The sequence below is a fragment of the Theobroma umbraticum genome, unplaced genomic scaffold (assembly GCF_002168275.2).
Source record: "Theobroma umbraticum cultivar Fairchild unplaced genomic scaffold, ASM216827v3 scaffold_12.0, whole genome shotgun sequence".
Taxonomy (NCBI): Eukaryota; Viridiplantae; Streptophyta; class Magnoliopsida; order Malvales; family Malvaceae; genus Theobroma; species Theobroma umbraticum.
This window is the reverse complement of record NW_018397272.1, coordinates 917,509-939,050: the sequence shown is the minus strand read 5'-3', so window position 1 is coordinate 939,050 and position 21,542 is coordinate 917,509. Positions and strand designations below refer to the sequence as shown.

Genomic DNA, 21,542 nt, shown 5'->3' with positions numbered 1-21,542 from the left:
AAGGAAGATGTTTTTCTCCCCACCTTTCGTCGTTTACTGATTCGTACTTAATAGATAGACATATTATGGAACATTATAAAGCAGCTTTTCATATTCTATATTCTTAGCCTGCTATTCATTATTTCTTTTTACTACTTTCTCCTTCCTTTTTGTTGTTGGTTTTATTTTTGAGAGCAAGAAAGCAGAAAGTTGTTCAGATATTTTTAGTTTTGTACAGTTTTCAGTGTAGTAGGCTTTCCCATAAGAGTGTAATGACATTGGGTTTGAGTATTTTATATTCAGTTATGCAGTGAATTAAGGTAAAGTAATAACTTTCGAGTATCATCTTTAAAGTATTTTAAACCTGAACCTGATTATATATATTGTTGCAAAACTTTTTAATTTAATGGGATTTGAACTTTTATCTTCTTTTCTTTAAGATATCACTTTTTTGTAAATTAATAAATGTAAGATTAATTTATATCAATTACATTATAATGTACACTTAAATATGTAGAATTTTATTACTAGTAAAAATTGAACTAAAAATTGGATGAAAAACACTCCAAATCTTTGACAAAAAAAATTTACTTTATATAATCGAATATTTTATGAATTCGAATAATAAACCGATGATGCTTTACCATTAGTACTTATGTGAGTTTTAATAAAATTCGGATACCTTCATAATTAAACCGGTTTGAGGTCAGAGTACCTCTAAAATATTGAGTATTCTATGCATTTACATCCCTATTTGCCATGCTTACATGGATAAACTAAAATCATACCCCAGAATTTACAATTAATAAAACTTTCCAAATAACAAAACGTATAAATTTTATTGTGATATAAACTGATCATGCTATAATTAATATTTATTTTAATCACTAACCTATTTTTAATTAATTATGATTTTTTTTTTACTTTTTGCTTTTGTTTTATAGTAATCTTCCAAGAAACAAAAAGCTTCAAGAGTACTAAGAAGATCGAGAGAGAGAGAGAGAGAGAGAGAGAGAGAGAGAGAGAGAGAGAGATGTTATCTTCTCTAAAGAGCAAACAAAAGGAAAAGAGTTCTAAAGAGAAGAGGAAAAGAGTCTCATGCTTTTCCATTCAAAATTTTTTACTCAACTAAAATTCATCTGGAACCCAAAGTTACGAGTCTCCTTGATATGATGTTTAACAGTAGTCAGCACCGCTAAACGATTGGTTAACTTTATCAAAGAGACTCATGGGGCCCTCGATGTTACAATGCAAATACGTAACCTTTGTTTGTTTTTGCATCGGATTGACAATGGAAACAAAAAAAATCCAATACCAAAGGACCTGTACAGAAGACGAATATTCCCCATCGTGGTGGTCATGCTCAGTCAATCATTCACGAAAAGGATTACCATAGACTCCAAATCTTTCTCTTATGCATCATCAACCTAAAGTAATGTTATCTAGGAGAATCATCCTCAATGCAAACTCTTTGATCTATTTGGCAAATTGCACTAATGACAGAAACAAAACCAAAATTTACGATTTTAAACATCTTTCCACAACATTCTTCTGTTGTTGGAAAAAACATATTGTTCATGAGATGAAGGGAGCTCAATACCTCTCTTCGCTGTTAGAATAACCAGAGGTAAACAAATTGCACGATGCATATATAAAACAACAAAAGAATGGGCAGAAAACAAGTTTAAATTAAAATTAGACAAGCGACTTGTTACTTTCCATTTGTATGAGCATTCTTATGGAAAGGCCAAAGATTTACCAGACGCTCAAGCACCGATGCACTCTTGGCAAAGTAGCCTGAAAATCCAGCAGGGGTGGCTGGAGGAGGGAAGTCTTCTGCTGGCATTGCAAATGGGCGAATCATCTTTTCCATTTTCTCTAATGTAAGATAGGATCCCACTTCTTGCAGCCTTTCTGGACCCATTATTGGCAATGTATGCTCCTGGTGCAAAGAGATGGCCTTGCTGTCGTTCATCTGTTGAGTAAATCAGAAAACTGGGTAAATAATGCTCACACCAGTTGTTCAATTCTTTAATAAAATCAAATAAATTAAATCTTAATATTTGCTGATGTCCATTGTATCAAAGACATATTTGCAAGGCAACAATTTCAATCTAGCAGAAATCAATGCTGACGACATTACGGATTGTGGATATATCCTGCCATGATGCATGAACCAATTTTTGCAGGTCACAAAATACATTAGAATGTTTCTAGGTCACATATTCAGACAACTGGTTCCAATCTAAACCCATGACAAGCTCCCAATTGGTCAAGAGAATCTTCAAAGACTTAATGAAGCATATTCGATTTATTTTAGTATTATGAACACAACAAGAAACACGAAAAATGGGTAATTCCTAAATAAAATTGATAAATATTTAAGGCAAAATATTTCAGGTTTGCACGACGATGTTTGATATTAACTTCCAATTTTGATAATTTCCATGAGGGTTTTTCTCTGATGGTATTACCTCCAGTGGGGATAAATCTGCACCACGGCTGAACGTCAACTCAATACGGAACCTTCTTGGGTCTTCCAAATCTACCTGTAATTTCAATTCCATACATAACTTAAGCTCAGCAAGATAACTCTGATGATAATTTAAAGGTGAAGTACTCAAGGCCAAAGCCACCAGTTTACGATGGCTGGATCTGGCGGCTTTGGCTTAATGAGTTGAACCACATACTGAGGAAAGATTAAGAAAAATCATGATCATGTTCCTATCTTCAGACAGATACTTCAATGATATATAAATATATATAAAAGGCACCTACCTCTGTGTTCTCAAACATCCTTATCACAATGTAACTCATGTAGTCCAGCTCCTTCGTTTTGTACAAACGCTCCAAAGCTGTCTGGCAAATGAGACTAGCTTCTCCCTGAAGAGATTCATCCAGGTTACAGTAACGAAGTACATTCATGAGGGAGTGGATATGAGATTCCTGTCAGACGCATTATTGCCAAATTAATTCAACAAAATGATTGTAAGTAAACATACAGCAAATCAATTATCTTCACAAATTTGGAAGATGTCAATATTGATGGGCAATGCTAAATGGTAAATAACAAACAAAAGTCCTAGTTGAATGATAGAAATGGAAAGTTTAGCTTATTTCTTTCAAGATTTGCACTTACTGATGTGAAGTATAGGCGTGTTCGCACATGGCGCTCAGGTGTCTTGACATTTGCATACCTGATTGAAAATGAGTAAATATAAGATTATAAACTAAAATATAGAGAATAACGCATGACTTGAAAGTTTATTGACTGACTTTGGGTCCAAACGGTATTTGGTCTCTTTATCATCATCATCATCTTGATCCATCGACATTTCACTTGTAGTGCTAGATCTTCTCGTGTCATCAGTCTTGATGAAAAGCTTTGGTGGAAAATCTTTATCTTCCTTTTCAATCTTGGTTGATTTTGAGCATTTGTCTTGATTACTCTTTAACTCGGCAACATTAAGGGCTTCCTCACGGGTATTCCTCAGATCAATCAAAATTTTACCCAACAAACGGCGCGCAATCTAAGTGAACATAATAAAAATTAGGATATACTTAATCACGCATCAATATTGAAAGTACTACATTTGCAACGATAAAGGCTGCAAATGTACATTGTAGACAGGGGAACCAGTAGCCGTGCAAAGACTTTTTTAACCTTAATAAATTCAGTACTGCATCCACATTTACCTTTTTAGACTTTTGACTCATTTGGTCATTCAGTAAACATGCTAAGTAAGAGATTTTGTTCAAAACCTTTCTACTTGAATGAGGCATGCTGCTGGTTACTAAATAAGTTCAAAAGAGAGAACGCTCAGAGCAAGAAATCACCTTTGAACCAATTTTTAGCTTTTGCTTTGGATTGATTCCATATTCATTTGGGATGACACCATCTGCAAGAAGCTGCAACAATAACACACAGACTAGTCAGGCCGATTAGGACAAAAAGTGATAGTGGTCAATAAGCAACATAGCAAGCAAGTGCTTTAAGAAGCCTATTCCATTTTCCTGCAAACCAACACTAAAAACTTGTAACTTTTCACTATAAAGGCAATTACTCACACCGTAAGGAGAGAAGCCAATTTAAAAAGCAATAAGATACAGTCATCAAAAGAAGCAAATAAGACAATATGGACAAAGAGGTTTCAGATCAAAGTTAAGTATAGAAGGCTAAGATTAAATAGAGAAAAACTGTTAATATAGCATGTATGAAAGATCAACATTATTTCTCTATGGTGAAAAGATGTTTGTACCTGGGCAACCTTGAAGAGCTCATCCAAACCTTCCAGATTAAGATGAGCATTATGCAGAAGATCATACCTGTCACAAAGTAGGTTAATTGAAGGTACATAAGCATTCAGAAGGAAAAGTAGAAGCATTTTAACTTTTAAGAGCCAACAAATTTCTATATTTATGGATGTTTTAAAATTTTATAGTCAAGACAAGGCGACATGCTTGAGTTTTAGAATTTGCATAATAGGTTGTTATGAAAAATTAAAATTATGCTGTGGTACCATGCATATATTACAGTACAGCAAGATGCGTCACCAATCCCCACTACCCCAGACCATTTTTGCTGATGTATTATTTCCCATAATCCAAAGAGATGCTAAATATAAATTATACAGCAATCTCCTTAAAAAAGAGCAATTGTTCAACCGCGATACCATGGTGAGATGCAATCCCCAGCCCTTCAATCAGCCCACACCATCATCATTGATGGGTCATTTTCCTAAATCTAAATAAATGTTCACGTCAACTTTTGATGTGTGTGTTGGAATGCAATTAAAACCATGCAACCATCTCCTTGAAATAAATCAATAAACAATTCTTAATTTTCTATTTAACAGATTCAAAGGGATAAATTAAAGGATAAATAAGAAAGAAATAGAGTTTTGAGAAAGAAAAAGTGGAGGCCAACATAAATTCTTAAACCAGGAACAAAGAATATTTATACACATATGCTTTCTGAATTATAAATTTGTTGTGCATTTAGTACTACTTTCCAACAAATTTCATTAATAGTACGAAATAGTTACTCACTTGCATGAGTCATAAACATCAGGAATTTGAGTTATGTCAAACCGTCTGCAGGAGAATCAAATGTCAGTGAATCCGATACTTTATAAGAACACTGCCCATAACACTAAATCACAGCCACAAATTACAATAACTTAACAACCAACCCCCCCCCCAACCAAATAACAACAAAATCCTAAAAGTATTTATTAAGCAATAATTACATTTTCAGGATACTAAATGTAAGCTTTGAAGTAGCTTTAAAATGGATAATGCCCCTCATACGATGTACAGGAAAAGAAATATAACAAAAGTGCCAGAATTATCAGACACCTGCAGCACAAGTGTGACAAAGAAGAAATGGTAGATACTTACACTTTACGTTCATTATACAAATCTCTTTCAAGTTTTCTCCACCGAGCATACATCAAGAGGAAACCCTCGCTACCACAAGGTAATCCAGCAGCAATACGATCAATGTCAATATTTGTCTTACCAAGAGCTTTTGCTTGGTCATACGGGGGAATCACATCATATGGGCTTGTCTCTGTAAGATTTTCATCTTCATCCTTGGCAAGTAGTCTGACTTGTTCCGTAACCTTCTTAGTCAAGGTTACCTGTATATAAAAGGTACAAAATGAAAAAGGGGAAAGTGAAAAATGGCCATTATCGGCAAATCAATCTTGTTTCCTCCCCTATTCAAAAAACTTAGAAATGAACTAGAACTAGGAACAAAGGGAGGAAAGGAGTCACTACAGTTTTACGTATTTACTTAATACAATGAAATTACCAGGTTGGGTAGGAGTTCAGAAGCATTTGTGGGCAATCCAGCTCCATCAGTCATCCAAGGACATTCAGATGTTCCATTGCTATAAATTGTCTTTGCACCAGCAGTTATAATTTCATTCAGCCTAGCCTGCAAAGTGCAGAGAGAAAGTCTAAAGCAGAACTGAAAAGAGCTGCAGATTGTTAAACATGTAAAAATGTTTAACCACTTTGCATGATCATCCATTTTTATCCTTTTACCCTGCTCTAGGGGTAAGGTGGGGCAGTAATTTAAGGTATCAACAAATGGAGAACAATCTGCTTCAAGTCTTATGTTTAACTATACATAATATGATGTTGTAGAAGGTGATAACGAAGAACCACACAACTAAATAACATGTACATAAAAATATAAACCCATTATTAAGCACACACCTAAGAGCGCAAGTTTTTAGGTTAAGTTGTTCCTGAAATCAAAGCCTCTTTAATCAAGTGATTCAGAGTTTCAATGCTAGCTGCACTTATTATATTGAATTACATTTCAACTCAAGGTATGTGATGGGTCTGTGCTTTAACACATGCTTTCAGTCTGATGGACTTGCACATGAAGGAGCATATTAGTTAAAGAAAGTACAAAACCCACAATTGGACCCTCAGCTCCTCACCTAATGGCTTAAAAGTTTTAGGTGGAGCAATTCTTTTACAGATTCTTAAACCCAATTCGAAAAGACATGCATAAAAGACATAAAACACATTACCATCAATAGCATTAACAATCCTAGGGCTTCAAGCAATCCCAGTTACACTCCTCACTTAAAATTGACTTCATGAAACCTAGAAAAGCTTGCTCACTCTTTTCTTGTCAGCAGAAATGCTCTTTTTAAGGCAGTAAGAAAAAATGAGACACTGAATGCTTGAAATGTTTCCCTACCTTCAAAATTCCAACATCTACATTAAATTTCCCATTCTTCCTCTTACTATTAAATCATTTTATGCCTCTAATTATTGAGAAAGTCTATATCTTGGTCATCCACATTAAAAGGAAGATATATTGCACTTTTCTCTTAGTTCTCAGTTTAACACTAAGTTTTTAGCAAAGAACAAAAAATCGATAGATTCATGCCAGGTTGAAAATTTTCTCGTGGATCCATGAGGAAACTTAACTAATTCTGCTGATTATATCCAGCTTATTCAAGATCATAAAGAAGCCTGTTCAAAAGCTCTCCTTTCGTTCTAACCATATTTAAATAATCAAGTTATCCAACAGACTACATTCTGTAGCCAAACTTTTAAAACATGAACCAACGAATGAATAAATCAAATCATTTACCAAGCCAAGAATCCTAGTTTACTCTCATGTCATATGATGTGCAAACAGCTCGTGAAAGGCAAGAGGAGATACAAACCTTGGCTTCTTCCATCTCACTGCTGGCATTGTCAAGTCCATCCAACATAGAGGAGTCCTTGCTAACAAGGGAGACCTTAAAAAATAACCAACTCAGTCATGCAAATTCAATGTCAACAAGCAGAATGCCGTTGTGTGGAGACATTACAAACCAGGATTGGTGTTAACTGCCCTTCAAGGTCAAGCAGGCCTTTAGCAAAAGCAGCTGCAGACATCTGTCAAATTATTTAATTTATAAACCTATTAATGACGCCAAATGCCAATGATGATAAGTATATAGCAACTGAGTTCAAAAGAATTGAAGCACAAACAGGAAATATAATAAGAACATCAAATGGTATATACTGCTTTATTCATGACTAAAGGCATACCTGAACACGGCCCTCATCAGAGCTGTAAATTTTCAGATCATGACGATATGTACTATGAAGGCGAAGCAGGCCAGTACCTTCACCTGTAATCTTATAAAAATTAGTGAAGAAAAAGCAAGATACTTCAGAATTCATCGACATTTAATCTACCTGGCACTTATAACATAAATGTCCAGAGAAGTAAAGATTAACTTAAGTGAAAATATGTTATCAATTTCATTAAATTTAGACTTGTTTAGGACCTAAATTTAAGCAAATACCACATATCTATATTGAGCACATTCCTGCCACACAGGCTGCACAACCAAAGGTAAAAGGATCTATTGTTCTGACCTGGATACATATTATTTCGAAAGTATCTACCCAGCTCTTCTGCCTGCATGGATATGAGAAACAAAAATTATCAACGAGAAAAAAAAAGAAAACTAGAGGAAAGGTTAGAAGGGTAAATATCAAGTACCTTAGAACAAAAGAAGTAACAGATATTTGATTGAATTTTTATCCCTCTGCCCAAAAGGAATTTCTTGATTCCAATCTTAGATGTCTTAAAATGAATGTCCACTTTAAATTCAGTAAACCCTTCTCAATTTAACTTTCCAATACTATCCTCACTTTAAATTCAAATTTAAATAATTGTCTTAATTATGAGATAATTTGACTTCTAAAGTGAAAAGTGGTCTATAGATTGTCCCGAGGAGTACTTGAATATGAAGTACTTAAGCTAGAAATATATGAATACATGCATGAGAGGTTCATAATTATTACCTGCTTCCTCCCAGCATGTGTAAGAACACCCCCATATTTAAGAACCATTAGTGCTTCGACAGGCCGTTCTTCTTCACCTTCGCCATTACTTTTTGGAACTTTAACCCACTTAAGAGGCTTTAGTTGCACCTTTCTATAAATACCAGAAAAGTGTCCCCCCTGGAAACCAAAGCATTTACCATGTGACGAGAAGCCATATTATATATACATGTGTGTGTGTGTGTGTGTGTGTGTGTGTGCATATACATTTATGTATACATATATATATATATATATACACACACAGGTATATATGTATATGTATATATACACATATATATAAAGAAATGACACATTTATGATCAAGGGGGAATGAGCAATCATGAACTTCTACATCCACAACACAGAGGTCTGCTCAAAAGCAACGTAACTAGAACAATAAAATGAATGTACTACGGCTAGTAGAGTGAAAAAGCAAGTGATTTCAAGATAATACAAATAACCTCCTCAAGTACTGCTTTAACTTGGCGAAGCTTTTCAGCATGCTCAAGATCTTCTGCTTCACTGTCACTTCCAGGGCCTGGTCTATATCATACAAATAATCAACACAAATCATTATTGATCATTAAATAAATTCAAAAGTTCCAACTGATAATATACTTTACTTATAAACAACTAAAAAAGCATATGCAGATTTTTCTTTAGGTGGTAAACACCCCTCGTTCTCACCCACAAAACCCCTCCCCCCTGCAAAAGGAGTTAAAATAAATTAGTAAAGAAAGCCCTCATACCAGACGGCAGCTAAATTTATTTCCTTTTGTTGGTTTCAGCCCTCAAAATCGTGCCCTTCCCCTTTTAATCCAACAAACACCCACTAATTACCTTCTCCCATCCAATTAAACCATAAAATCGCTAGGTCATGCCCACAATATAGCCATATTTTTTCCTCATTTGAAGCAGCCCCAATTCCTATCCTACTAAATTTGTTGCAGCACCTCTTCCTGTCTGGCAACAAATCATCATTACAAACTTTTCTTTTCATTCCTTTTAATGTTTTGAGTTTTAGGGAGGGGGTCATTTGCAAGTGTTTTGCTATAGGTGCTACCTGGAACGGGGGACAAGCATTCTTGTGGCATCCAACAAATCTTGCAATTGAACGGCACTTTTAAGTTTTGTCTGAAAAAGTGATAAAAAAAAAACTAGGTGCTTAGACATTATAATTTAGCTGTAGAATAAAAATAATAAAGAAGTGAAAATAATCACCTCAGATCTGGGTCGTCCCCCATTGTACTTTAGCATCAAGTTTAGCAGCTTTTCCTCAGTAACCTTCAATTTCACCTTCTGCTTGGGAGTTCTATCACCACTGCTCATAGAGGATAGAATTATTAATGAAAAGCAGAGAATCTAACAAACAAAGGAAGAACAGCATAAAAAATGTAGCAACATACTGGCGAATAACCACTATAACACAACGTAGCTCCTCAGACTGCCCAAATGTGCCAATGATTCCACTTCCTTGACGAGTAAGTCCCTCAGTAGGCTGGACTGGTTCATTTATTTTCCATGGTAAAGTTGGTGGTATTGCTGAGGACAGATGAGGTGCTTTTGCATCTAAAAACATCTTCCTCAACACACAAGCAGCATCATCATAATACCTGCATTGGAAAAGAGAGTGTAAGTCTTTTCACAATATATAAACAAGAGAGAATGTGAACAGAGGGAAAATAAACATATCAACTAAACCACCAGACCACCAATAGAAATTAACAAAGAGCATGTAAAAATGAGATGACCATTTAAGCTTTAAACAATATTTTTAGTCCACTAAATAGTAAATAAGCAGAGAAAGACAACTTTTATAAAAAAGTATTACTGTTACCTTCCTAGAAATTGCTGAATTCCACTGGAGACACACAAAATCACACACAGAGAATGGACAAGAGGAGAAGAAGATAGAACAGCAACATTAAGCACTTAAAGATACCATTATATATAGGGGCACTATGCACACATGGATTCTTTTTTCTCTTCCTCCTCTTTCTGTCCATGATACATGACGTAAGGGTAATTAAATTAAATTAATTAATGATAAGGCCAGAGAGCTTTAACAAAATCTATGATTTTAACAGTTCATCCAAGACAATATGTCGCATAGTCAAATGAAAAATATCCATACGAACAACACCGCAAATATAACAAGACTAAAGGGAATCTAATTAGCATTACTTGTGAGAGTTTTTCACAAAACTCCATCCATTCACATCACAAACATATGAACGCCCCTCAGAACGCAAAAGATCAAACCCACAAACCTGCAAGCAACAAAACTGAATATTAAATGGACATGCCCTATAAACCATTAAAAATGGAGAAAAAGAATACAGATTAAGTATTTTTATCAACATCAAGGAAGCACAAAATTGTTAGTAAACCCTATCTTTTTGTGCTCATTTAATAAGAAACAGAGGTGACAGGTGCAGTTTTCACTGCAACGTCATCTACACAACCTCCAAAATGCATAAATATGTTTTTCTACAATTACATGAACCCATTCTTCATGAATCAAATTGATATTAACTTCAACATGTAAACATATCTTTGATTCCCATTACATAATACCTAATTGGAAACGGAACTACCAAAGGAAAAAATAGAAAAAGAAAATCTAAGAGACAGTAAAATATATGAAAACACGATAACTGCAAATAATATCTCAAGAAGCTAATATGAGCTCGTGATCAGACTTTTCCCCGAAAGAGATGCCCTCAGTGTAAAAAGAATTACTGTGAGCACACTATTCTAGCAAAATTCATGTGTCAAAGGATCAAGAGAGAATGAGAAGACAAATAGCCAAAGTGGCAAGAACAAACAAAAACAAATACAAGTAGTTTCCAGGAGATATAGCAGAAAATACATGGCCATAATTATCAAACACTAAGACATCTGTTGCAAAGGAAATTCACTTGACATACCGCTTGCCTAAATGCGATGCAAACTTCCCTTGCCATTTGCTTCTCATTAGGAGTCAGCAACACGGGATATCTAACCTGTCAAATTAGGTTAAAGGATATATTTCAAACATCATATATTCCTCCCTTAAAGTCTAATAGACTACTTGCACTGAATCAGTTATGGTAGTAAAAAAGAATTATTCCATAGCTAGCTGATAATGTATTGGTACTATATGTTACATCAATTATAATTAATCAACCTTTCCATAACTTTTCAGTGAGCAATTAATGATAAGCGATCACCCACAAATGCAAGCAAATAATTTGAGTCATTACCAGGGGCAAGATACAACGAAATTAGAAGCTTTTGCATATGAGATCTTGCCCCACTATCTTTTTACATATAATTTTCCGCTAAACTATTGATTTAACCATGTAGTTAATGGCCCCTTTTCACCCTGCAGCACCATGAAGATAAGGGCAATTGATTTAAGTCATTGCACATGATTAAAATATCTCGAGCAATATGTGCATTATAGAGCACTTAGTTTATGATTACTTTCTTTGATAGTTATCGTATGTATACTGTGAGTTTCAAAAGTTTTCACGTGACAACCGGAATTTAATGTCTTTCATGTAACACAATCCAACCGACACATTCTCTTGATGTTTGCTTAACCAAATAAATGTGGTTTCCTCATCCATTTGAACTCTCAAAGATGATAAAAATTTCTCCACATAGGTTTGACTTGAAACTATATGCTAACTGTCCACAGACAAAATATCCTTCCACAAGCGAAAACACTGAAAAACAAAGACAATAGGTTGCATGGCAATCAAGCATTGCCAAAGAAATAAGTGATTGACAAGAAACTGCAAGGATCAAATATTGAGATTTCTGAACATGTACAAATGTGCATACATCAAAGAGAAGTAGTAAACATCCTTTGCATCATGTATTACCAAATACTTACTTCTTTGCCATCAGGATTTCTCATAACAACACCATCAACAACAGGAGACTTCCTAGCCTCAGCATGTGCGTATTCAGGGCCAACAGTATAGACCTACATTCATTTGACAAGATGATCAGGTAAACTTGCAAGGAGAGAAGCACCAAATAGGCAACAATATTGGCTAATGCTTCAAAGTTATAACAAAACTTTAAAAAAACAAAAAAAAACCCTCCAACAAGAACATAAGAACCCAATGTGTAGCCCGTTGGCCTGCAAATAGAATAGCTGTTTCTTTCCAATGCAAAAATCAATGCCTAATTATGCGACATTTAATACCTGAACTAATAGTACTAGCATCCGAGTATTTGGCTCATTGGTTGGTGCATTATCCCCCTGCCTAAAGAGCAGGGTTCGAATCCCCCTTCGCCCAATTATAAAAAAAAAAACTAATAGTACTAAAATTCATAGAAACAGGCAAACAGCACATGTAAGGCTACCCCTGATACATCCACTCTCCTCCTATTCAAACACAGTTAAATGTAAAGCATATGCTATTGAGTGCAAAATGTTTTGCAACTAGAAAAGAATGAGTTTCATATAATTACAAAATCGAAGAATAATAAATTTACAACAAAACTTGAACACCAAAATGCAAAACCTTGACATCTGTTCCTCCAGTCGGCATAAATTCCTCATATATGTAAGAACCTTCACGTCTTACTCTTCTAACCTCAGGATGGAACTCACTTGATCTGTTTCCAACCTAAAACGAAAAACCATACCAGATTACAATTTACATTTACCAGAGAGAATATCAAAAAAATCATGGGCCAGTAACTTTAAAAGCATTTGCCACATAACCAACGATGCTTACAAAACCAAAATCAGAGCTGCAAAAATTAGCAAAAAATTGTGACCAAAAGTTCAAGTTAGGTATCCAGACCTTCCTAAATAATTCTTTCATGCCTCCGCCTGCTGAGCTAGGATAATATATCATTATACTATGATTATCTCCTTCAAGAATGAACAAATTAAAAGTCATTAGCATTCATGCAAACAGGAGAAAGGTCAGCCAATTAAACCAGAGCTACAGTTGTTGCTATAAATTATTGAAGTACCAAAGAACAAAAATCCTTCCCAAGCTTCACAAAGGAGGTTTCAAGACTCAATTGCATGCAGTTTAAAAGTGAATAAATTTTAAGGAACAGAACATATTAAAAGTGAATAGATAATTCTGCACTTGAACTAGGAAAATTTATAGAATTAGATGCATAAGTTTGATAATTTTCATAAGCTGCGTGGTTGTTATTCAGCTCCAACCATAACCTCATAAGAAGAAATCCTATATTTTATACAAATTCTTTTATTAAAAAAAACTAGCATGGTTTTATAAGAACATAAAAACAAAGCTTGACTTTCCATTCTGCAAATCAAGCCAGTCCCAGTAAATCAATATATTCCCCTCTCCAAAGAGAGACAAGGCAGTCGACCAAAATAAGGGTGTCTAGAAAACCATTCTATACATGCATTTCACATGCAATAACGTTATGGATCCTTGCACCATACTATATGCATGCAGAACGAACATACTTGAATTTTGTGTAACGGGAATGAATCGGTCGATGAGCAATAGATGACATGTTCACTAGATCTTTTGACCAAAAAGGAAAGAAGCTTTAAGATACTCTTTGCATGGTAAGTTGAAGCTTCATGGAAACAAGGAGTATACCACAAAGGTCCATAGTAAGATTCATTCTCTGTTTATCGGTGAGGAGCAAGACAGATGCAACAAAATAAAGGATAAAGGCAAATGAAAGGACCAAACTCACCATCAACAGGCTTCTCCACAAATGGCTTCCAAAAACGATTTCCATGGACCTCAACATAATCTTCTTCCTCAATAAAATAATCCAGCTCTTGATACGGTACTTCTCTATTTACAAGGGCATATCTTGGAACAGTGATCCCATACATTTCAAGCCGCTTGAATCCCAAAATAAGTAGGTTACTCTTTGTCAATCAATTGCTATATTAACATTAAACAGTTCCAACCATTTATATAAGTTCTCAGCTGAGCTCAAAGGATATTTTTCTCTAAGAACAGAACCTTCAAACAGTTATGGTATAGGACTAGCCTTAATCCCACTGTCAGTCATTTGCATCTATTTCGAAAAAGGGGACAGGAGATCAAAGCCCCTATTAAGGCCCCCTCTCTCAACATCCCAAAGAAATGGGCCAAAGGCTATACAAAAGTAATGGATATGAGCTAAAAAAAAACTGCCACAAAGTCACTAGGTGAGATGGAAAGCTGTCTTGGTTTTCCTAATTGATAATAGATCAAAACACCAGTGCCAAGATAAAAGTTTAGGATGTATACCTCATATACCTTCCTTCGATCATGAAGAAGGTGTTGTGGGTCCAACTCATTCACAAGGAATGGTCTGAATCATAAAGCACAAACAGTTGCAAAACTTAATTAATCATTGCTTGCTAGTTACAAAGGAGAAGCAAACTGTTCTTCTACAGTTCAATGAACTAGAATGATCAAAATAAGTTAATAAACAGTTAGGTAATATATACATTAAAAAATTAGAAACTGAGCAGAAAACGAAGAATGGTCTAAGGGCATTGGCTAAATGTAAAATCCCTTACAAGCAGTCTAACAGTCATGCATGGTCCAAATTTTAGATTCTTCCAACCTAAATTAGAGGGAAATTAATTGAACCATCACCTTGAACATGATTATCTTTAAATTTTCAAGAAGCACATCCACTGCTCTTGAGCATTCCATCTCCGTAGAGACCTAAATATATTTATATCTGTAAAGACCTAATAATTCTCATAATGCCGGCTGATCTGGAAATCTTTGTCATGATGATGCTTGATAATTTAGACCCAAGATTCTCCAGAATTACTATAAATAATTACTTTCCTTATTTTCATTATAGATTGTCATTTAAGATCTATATTAATTCAAAAGAAAACAACAGTAATTTGCCCATAATCTCCTCTTTGTAAATTCTTTAGCTTTTCAAGATGTAATTCAGCCAACATTTAGTACATTACTTGTAAAAAAGATAGGCCTAATTTAACAGCTCCAACTGCCATAAAGTTTCCCAAAGGTAAAATATGAGGTGTCAAAAGGTAATGAAATCATTATTTGAAGTTCTTGATGTTAAAACTTGAAAATAAGTAGTCATATTAGAATCTAAAATTAGGAAAATTTTCTTCCAATTTGAAAAGATATTGATTCTTATTTTGAACATGCACATAGAACACATGCATAAGAATAAAGTACATACATACATATATATACATATATAACAACTTACTTCCAATCTAAAATTAGGTAAATTTTCCTACAATTTGCAAAGATATTGATTCTTATTTTAAACATGCACATTGAATACATGCATACAACTAAACTATATATATATATATATATATATATATATATAAGAACTTACTTCGATCTAATATTAGGCAATTTTCCTGCAATTTGCAAAGATATTGATTCTTATTTTAAACATGCACATAGAATACATGCATACGAATAAACCACATATATATATATATATATGTCTATGTATATAAAAGAACTTGCTTCCTTAAAGCAGCATATGCTTCTGCCCTTTCAAGGGGATATCCAGAGGAATAGAATGCAATAAACATGCACATAGAATACATGCATATGAATAAACTACATATATATATATGTATGTATATGTATATGTATATAAAGGAACTTACTTCCTTAAAACAGTATATGCTTCAGCCTTTTCAAGAGGATATCCAGAGGAATAGAATGCAATCAAACAATCACAGATTGGCCAGCTGAAATAAGCATAATTATAAAAAAAAATATTAGGCCAGTTAATAGCAAGGAACTTCTCAACCCAATTAAGTGAGAGAAACAACATAAGCCTCAACCATCAACAATAAATTTTGCACCTTAAGAGTTTAATATCAAGAACTGGAGCCACCTATAACACTCAACAGATATCTGGCTATCACACCCTATAACTTAATTCCCTCCCACAACTCATAGAATCCTTTAACACAGAGAGAGATACTTTCAGACTAGCAAGGACTGATCTCAAGTTATACAGCCACTAACTCAAACAAATGTCAAAACAGTCCATCAAAAGGTAAAGAAAATTGCAAATATATGCCTTCAAAAATTTTCCACATAAATGCAACCAGTCTATTTACGGCTTTGAACAGGACATCTTAAATCTGTCGATCACGTCCACAGGTCTTTTTATTTTTCCTTTTTTATCATCAGTAACATTCAAACTGTGGTTAATTCGAACCGAAATTTAAAATATAAAAAATGAAAAGGACATCAATAATACCAACTATAACCAACACTATATACAATATCAAATGGCATATGAGAGACACTGTGTTTCAACTAATTAACCGCAAATGTACCTTTCTATCGGTTCTTCAAGAATAACCTTATCGCCAAAATGTATAATCTACAAAAAAAAAAAAAGCAACGCAAGCAATCCATAAGAATAAAACAACATTAAAACATGCTCTCTCGCGATACATACGCACAAACAAACTCCCCCATAGCATTCACAACGCAGATACAGAATTTACGGAAACAGCACTTCATTACTACTATCAAACATGGTTATCTTTTTTAGAAAAATAAAATAAAAAAGTTCACAAAAAGAAAATACTGCACGAGTCAGCATTTATATTTCTCGTCAAATTACATATTTCATCAAATTCAACTCAAAAAAATAAATAAAATAATAACACAGTTTCATTTAAATTTAACTTAAATTTAATATATATATCTGATCTACCTCAAATTCGCCAAAAGCCTTAAGCCTTTCTAGGATTTGTCCCATTGGAGCTGAAAAAACCTGAAAATTAAAACTCGAAAACTTTTATAAACTTAAAATTCAAGCATTATACCAGAACAGTAAATACTACATTACGTTACGTTATTATATAAATCACACGACTCTTGAACTTTTCTCATATAACATTATAATTTTCATATTTTTAGCAGGAAGCTTGAGTAAACAAAAGAGAGAAAACCTCGCTTCCGCATTTCACCTTCTTTTCCATGACGCAAACTCCAACCGTTATCTTCTTATAATATTCTCTTCCTTCTTCTCCTGCCATCTCTTTCTCTTCCTTCTTCTCTCTCTCAAAAAAACAAAAAAAAAAAACAATCTCAACGAACAAAAACAAAAATTAAATAAAAAGAAACCGCAACGGAACTCGTCAGCTTCCAGTCACCGCCACAACGCCAGCCGGAGCTGGAACCTTTTTTTTTCAGATACGTGTATTTTTGTACGAAAAATACGTACACGAATACGTAAACGAGATCTAGAAGAAGTGAAGAAAACAGCTAAAAAAATTGGCCTAAACAAGAATAAAAAAAAAAAGCAGAGAAAGGACGAAGGAAGAAAGAGAAACCGGTGAATGAGTCACAAGAAATATATAGAGAGGAAAAGGAAATGGAACGGTCTTAGAGCCAAGCGAAAAAAAATAAATAAATAATAAGAAAATGAGAAGCTGAGGATTTTTATTTGTTTATTTGGAAGGTTTTGAAGGATGTTTGGATACGAGACATTTTGGATTCTGGAATATGCAAAGTGGGTGATTTCGCTTTACAAAGGCGACGTGTAAAGTTTGAGGTTATAAAACCGATGGGAGTAGGATGCAGTGCGTTGCTGTCTTTGTCATTTTCCCAAACTTTGAACTTCGTACTCGTTTATTTGACCCATTACCATTATAGATTTATTTGCAGTAAAAATTGATGTCGTAGTTTTAAGAAATTTCAATATTATTTTTTTTAGAAAGAGACTTAAAAATGATATTCAAAATCTATCGAGATGGGTATTAAAAATTTTATTTAAATTTAATTTAAATATGAATATAAAATAGATGAATTTTATATTTTCAGATCAAGTAGTCGTGGGTATTCGCATCAAGCTAGCCTGTTGACGTCCTTAAAAGGGAATCGATATTAAATTCTGTTTTTAAAATCAAATAAAATTTTAATTGGTAGTCTATTTCTAAGTCTAAATCAATTATGTTTTTAATATTTCAACTAATTAGAGGTATTCTAATAATCATCGTGGAAAACATATTACAAGCAGCTATTTTTCTTATACAGTATAAGAGCTAGATTTTCAAGGTTGACCAAATGTTTGTTTTTTTTTTTTGACTTGAATTTTCCCAATTAATTAAAAGGAGTAGATTAACATAATTATGAAGAATTTATTGATCCCACTTCCCCACGTGTTCATCTTAAGTCGTGAAAATGCTTGGGTGGGGACCATCGTGGTTGACGACCCAATTGGCGGCTCTGATTATGTTTTAGTTGGGATGGAATGGGAAACTGCGATTGGCAGCCGATGGTTTGTTTCTTTTCTTTTTTTTTTCCTTTGTCCTCGTTGTATTGTGAAAGCAAGATTCAACCAAAGAAAGAAATTTGGAATAGTCTTCGTTTTCTTATTTCTTTTAATTTTTTTTTTTTGAAGAAACTATGCTGAAATTTGACAGAAAAATGAAAAAAGTGACGAGCATTAAGCTATTTCTTTGTTAAGTAGTCAAAGGACAAACATAAGTTCAATTAATTAATCGGATAAAATATAGTCTTCAATAAAGAACCAACCTTACACTAACAACCCACTTAGGTATGCTACAATAGAAGCACTAGTTGGCATCTTTCCAACTTGATCTTAACTTAATAGTTGGAATTTTTCCAATTGCGGATTAAGATTTAAGGCCTCATGGGCCTTATTGTCACAATGTTGGAGAATGCAACCCAATGGCAGAACTCAAAAGTCAAAATGCCGCCGCGGGCAAAACAAAAGGCTTCCCTTACATTCCGTAGCCATGTAGGTCTACTCCCTGCATTACATGTATCTGTCTAGATTAGATCCTCGATCATATGGTTAGCAACGCAACATATTCATTGGCGAAGCACATGCTGGCAGATGACCTAAACAGGATTCTGTTTCAGTTTGTTCTGCAAAGTTTTGTTGTCATCTTTAGCTCTATGTAATTAACTGACAGAGCAAACTTTCTTCTAATGAAGATGTCAGAGCATACTGCGGTCCTGAGCTGCGCATATGGCCATTGCGTTGCTCGATTTACAGGGTAAGAAAACATTGAACTAATAAACAATCACGTTAGCAATCAAACAAGAAAGTGACTGCTAAAAGAATGCTAGTGATATTCCATGCATATGTAGCAAGAAAGGGTCTCTTTAATTCTCTGATAACAATTTGGAGAAAATACAAATTGCCACAGCCTGACCCATAGACTTACTGCTACCATCTCTGATAAAATTCGATGGTAGAAAAAGAGGTTGTTAATTATGGACCAGCAAGTGCTCAAGCTCACTGGATTAGCATCCGTGGGAGGAATTTTTACAAGGTTATACTGATAAACTACTTGTGGATTTGCAATGTGCAAACACTGTTGCCAAGGTATGTGGCCCATACAGTCGTCTAGGTGTCAAGGTCCTCAGGAAAGAGTAACCTCAATATGGTATGTATTTGAGAATGGAGTGGATGCGATATATCACCTGAAACAAATTCAGTCATCCTACCATCGACCTCTATCATACTGCATCCTGGTGCTTTCTTGAGCCCTCTATCACCAATCATCCTACGGATCCTATGACCATCTTCACTTTTCTGAGCACTAAAGTAAATGTTAGATAACTGCACAAGGGCTGCATCTTCTTCATCCCCATCACAATCTTCCAGCTCTAGAAGCTCTTTAACAGCAAGCTCAGCAAGCTGAACATTGTTATGAATGCGACAACTATTCAATAAAGCACCCCAGACCGAAACAAGTGGTCTCATAGGCATTCTTCTTATGAGCTTTAGAGCTTCATCAAATTTACCTGTCCTGCAAAACAAGTCCACCACACAACTATAATGTTCATGTTTAGGTACAATCCTATATTGACCTTCCATGTTATTCAACAGAAATAAGCCTTCCTCAACCAACCCTGCATGAGTACACGCAGTTAAAACCCCAAGAAGAACAACCCCATCAGGCCTAATCCCATCATGTTGCATCCTTTGAAAACAATGAATAGCTTTCCTTGCATGACCATGAACAGCAAAACCTCCAATCATAGCTGCCCATGAATAAACATTCCTTTGACTCATCCCTTCAAAAACTTCCACAGCCAAGTCTAAACATCCACACTTTGCATACATATCAACAAGCGCTGTACCAATAAACACATCAAGTTCCAAAAATTTTTCCCTTTTCCTCAAATACTCATGAATCCATTTTCCTTCCCGAAGACTCCCATTTTGTGCACAAGCTGTCAAAGCCGTAGTCAAACAAAACTCATCAGGCTGGATTCCGAAAACCAACATTTCCTTAAACAGTCTCAAAGCTTGAGTCCCTAAACGGCACCGTGCTAAACCACTCATAAGCACATTCCACTTAACAACATCAACGCAAGCAATTTCATCAAACACTTTCCTAGCATCACCCCATAGTCTGGCTTCAACATAAAGCCTTATAACCCCAGTTTGAACATAAGAATCAGATGAAAATATTCCATTCTTAAATACCCAGTTTTGGATTTGCTTTCCTGAAAGCAAAGAACAAGTTTTTGCACAAGAAACAAGAATAAAGTTAAAGGTTTGGCAATTGGGTCTTATAGTTTCTTCTTCTACAAGGAGGTTGAAGTAATGAAAGGAAGTCTGAGGGTGAGGGCTGTTAGAGTGGGCTTTAATGAGAGTGTTGTAGATGAATAAGGTGGATTTGTGGAGTTGGTTGAAGAGGAGGGAAGAGTAGTGGAGGTTAGTTGGGGGAGAGGAAAGGAAGGAGATTAGTTTGCTGATGACATTGGGGTTTTGGTGGAGGCCTTGGGTGATTAAAAGGGCGTGGATGGGCTCGATTTGAGATGCTTTGGTGCAGTGTTGTAAGAGGGTTAAGCACCGCGCCCAGCCTTGGGTGATGGTGCTGTGGTGGTGGCTCATGCTTGCGGGGGTGAATCATGAGAAAGGGCAAGGTGGGAGTTTGGGGTTTATCATATTTGAATCTTGGGGTGGCGCCTCCGTTGAAAGCCCAGAAGAACTGTTCAACTGAAAACAATTGCTACTAGTATATTACACTTTACAGGGGTCATTAATTCCAAGATTAATTTGAAATCAAACTGGAGTTTAAAAATTTTACGAGTTAATATACTTTAATTTCTCAAAGAAATCAATATGTTTCTTAGGTAAAAAGTGCAACCAAGATTAACTAAATGCACCACCAAGCTATATTTATTTGTCAATCAAATTTTATAGAGATTTTTGTTTACATAATATTTAAAAACTTAAAATAAATTTTTATA

The 21,542-nt window shown here is 34.8% G+C and overlaps 2 protein-coding genes across 3 annotated transcripts; both read right to left on the bottom strand.

Annotated features, from left to right (window-relative positions):
- Positions 1–1,436: 1,436 nt before the first annotated feature.
- LOC110426609 (inositol hexakisphosphate and diphosphoinositol-pentakisphosphate kinase VIP2) lies at positions 1,437–17,718 on the bottom strand. 2 transcript variants are annotated; one of them, XM_021441850.2, is made up of 30 exons: positions 17,255–17,718; positions 17,017–17,076; positions 16,631–16,677; positions 15,947–16,030; positions 14,574–14,637; positions 14,026–14,179; positions 13,140–13,210; positions 12,855–12,959; positions 12,215–12,307; positions 11,262–11,336; positions 10,516–10,601; positions 9,738–9,944; positions 9,553–9,652; positions 9,395–9,465; positions 8,793–8,874; positions 8,311–8,469; positions 7,879–7,921; positions 7,546–7,628; positions 7,327–7,389; positions 7,176–7,250; positions 5,795–5,920; positions 5,380–5,621; positions 5,029–5,073; positions 4,239–4,305; positions 3,817–3,888; positions 3,256–3,509; positions 3,119–3,176; positions 2,758–2,925; positions 2,454–2,528; positions 1,437–1,954 (listed from the first exon to the last, which is right to left on the bottom strand). In XM_021441850.2, exons 1-30 carry the CDS (start codon positions 17,339–17,341, stop codon positions 1,691–1,693), a joined length of 3,180 nt encoding a protein of 1,059 aa, XP_021297525.1. In that variant the 5' UTR covers positions 17,342–17,718; the 3' UTR covers positions 1,437–1,690. The 2 variants fall into 2 exon arrangements, with proteins under 2 accessions (XP_021297525.1, XP_021297526.1); XM_021441851.2 differs by having other exon boundaries at positions 17,273–17,718.
- A 1,778-nt stretch (positions 17,719–19,496) lies between these two features.
- Positions 19,497–21,183, bottom strand: LOC110426740 (Tetratricopeptide repeat (TPR)-like superfamily protein). The gene has a single exon (XM_021442035.1). It carries the CDS (start codon positions 21,181–21,183, stop codon positions 19,684–19,686), a length of 1,500 nt encoding a protein of 499 aa, XP_021297710.1. The 3' UTR covers positions 19,497–19,683.
- Between the last annotated feature and the right edge of the window lie 359 nt (positions 21,184–21,542).

What these genes read in the sequence shown, in the direction of transcription:
- LOC110426609 (XM_021441850.2), bottom strand. Translation starts at nt 17,341, where the DNA reads ATGGCAGGAGAAGAAGGAAGAGAATATTATAAGAAGATAACGGTTGGA. An exon ending in TGTGGAGAAGCCTGTTGATG is followed by an intron (nt 13,211 to 14,025) that starts GTGAGTTTGGTC and finishes TCATTCTTGAAG; the next exon opens with GAGATAATCATAGTATAATG. An exon ending in CTGGAGGAACAGATGTCAAG is followed by an intron (nt 12,308 to 12,854) that starts GTTTTGCATTTT and finishes AAATGAATGTAG; the next exon opens with GTCTATACTGTTGGCCCTGA.
- LOC110426740 (XM_021442035.1), bottom strand. Translation starts at nt 21,183, where the DNA reads ATGAGCCACCACCACAGCACCATCACCCAAGGCTGGGCGCGGTGCTTA.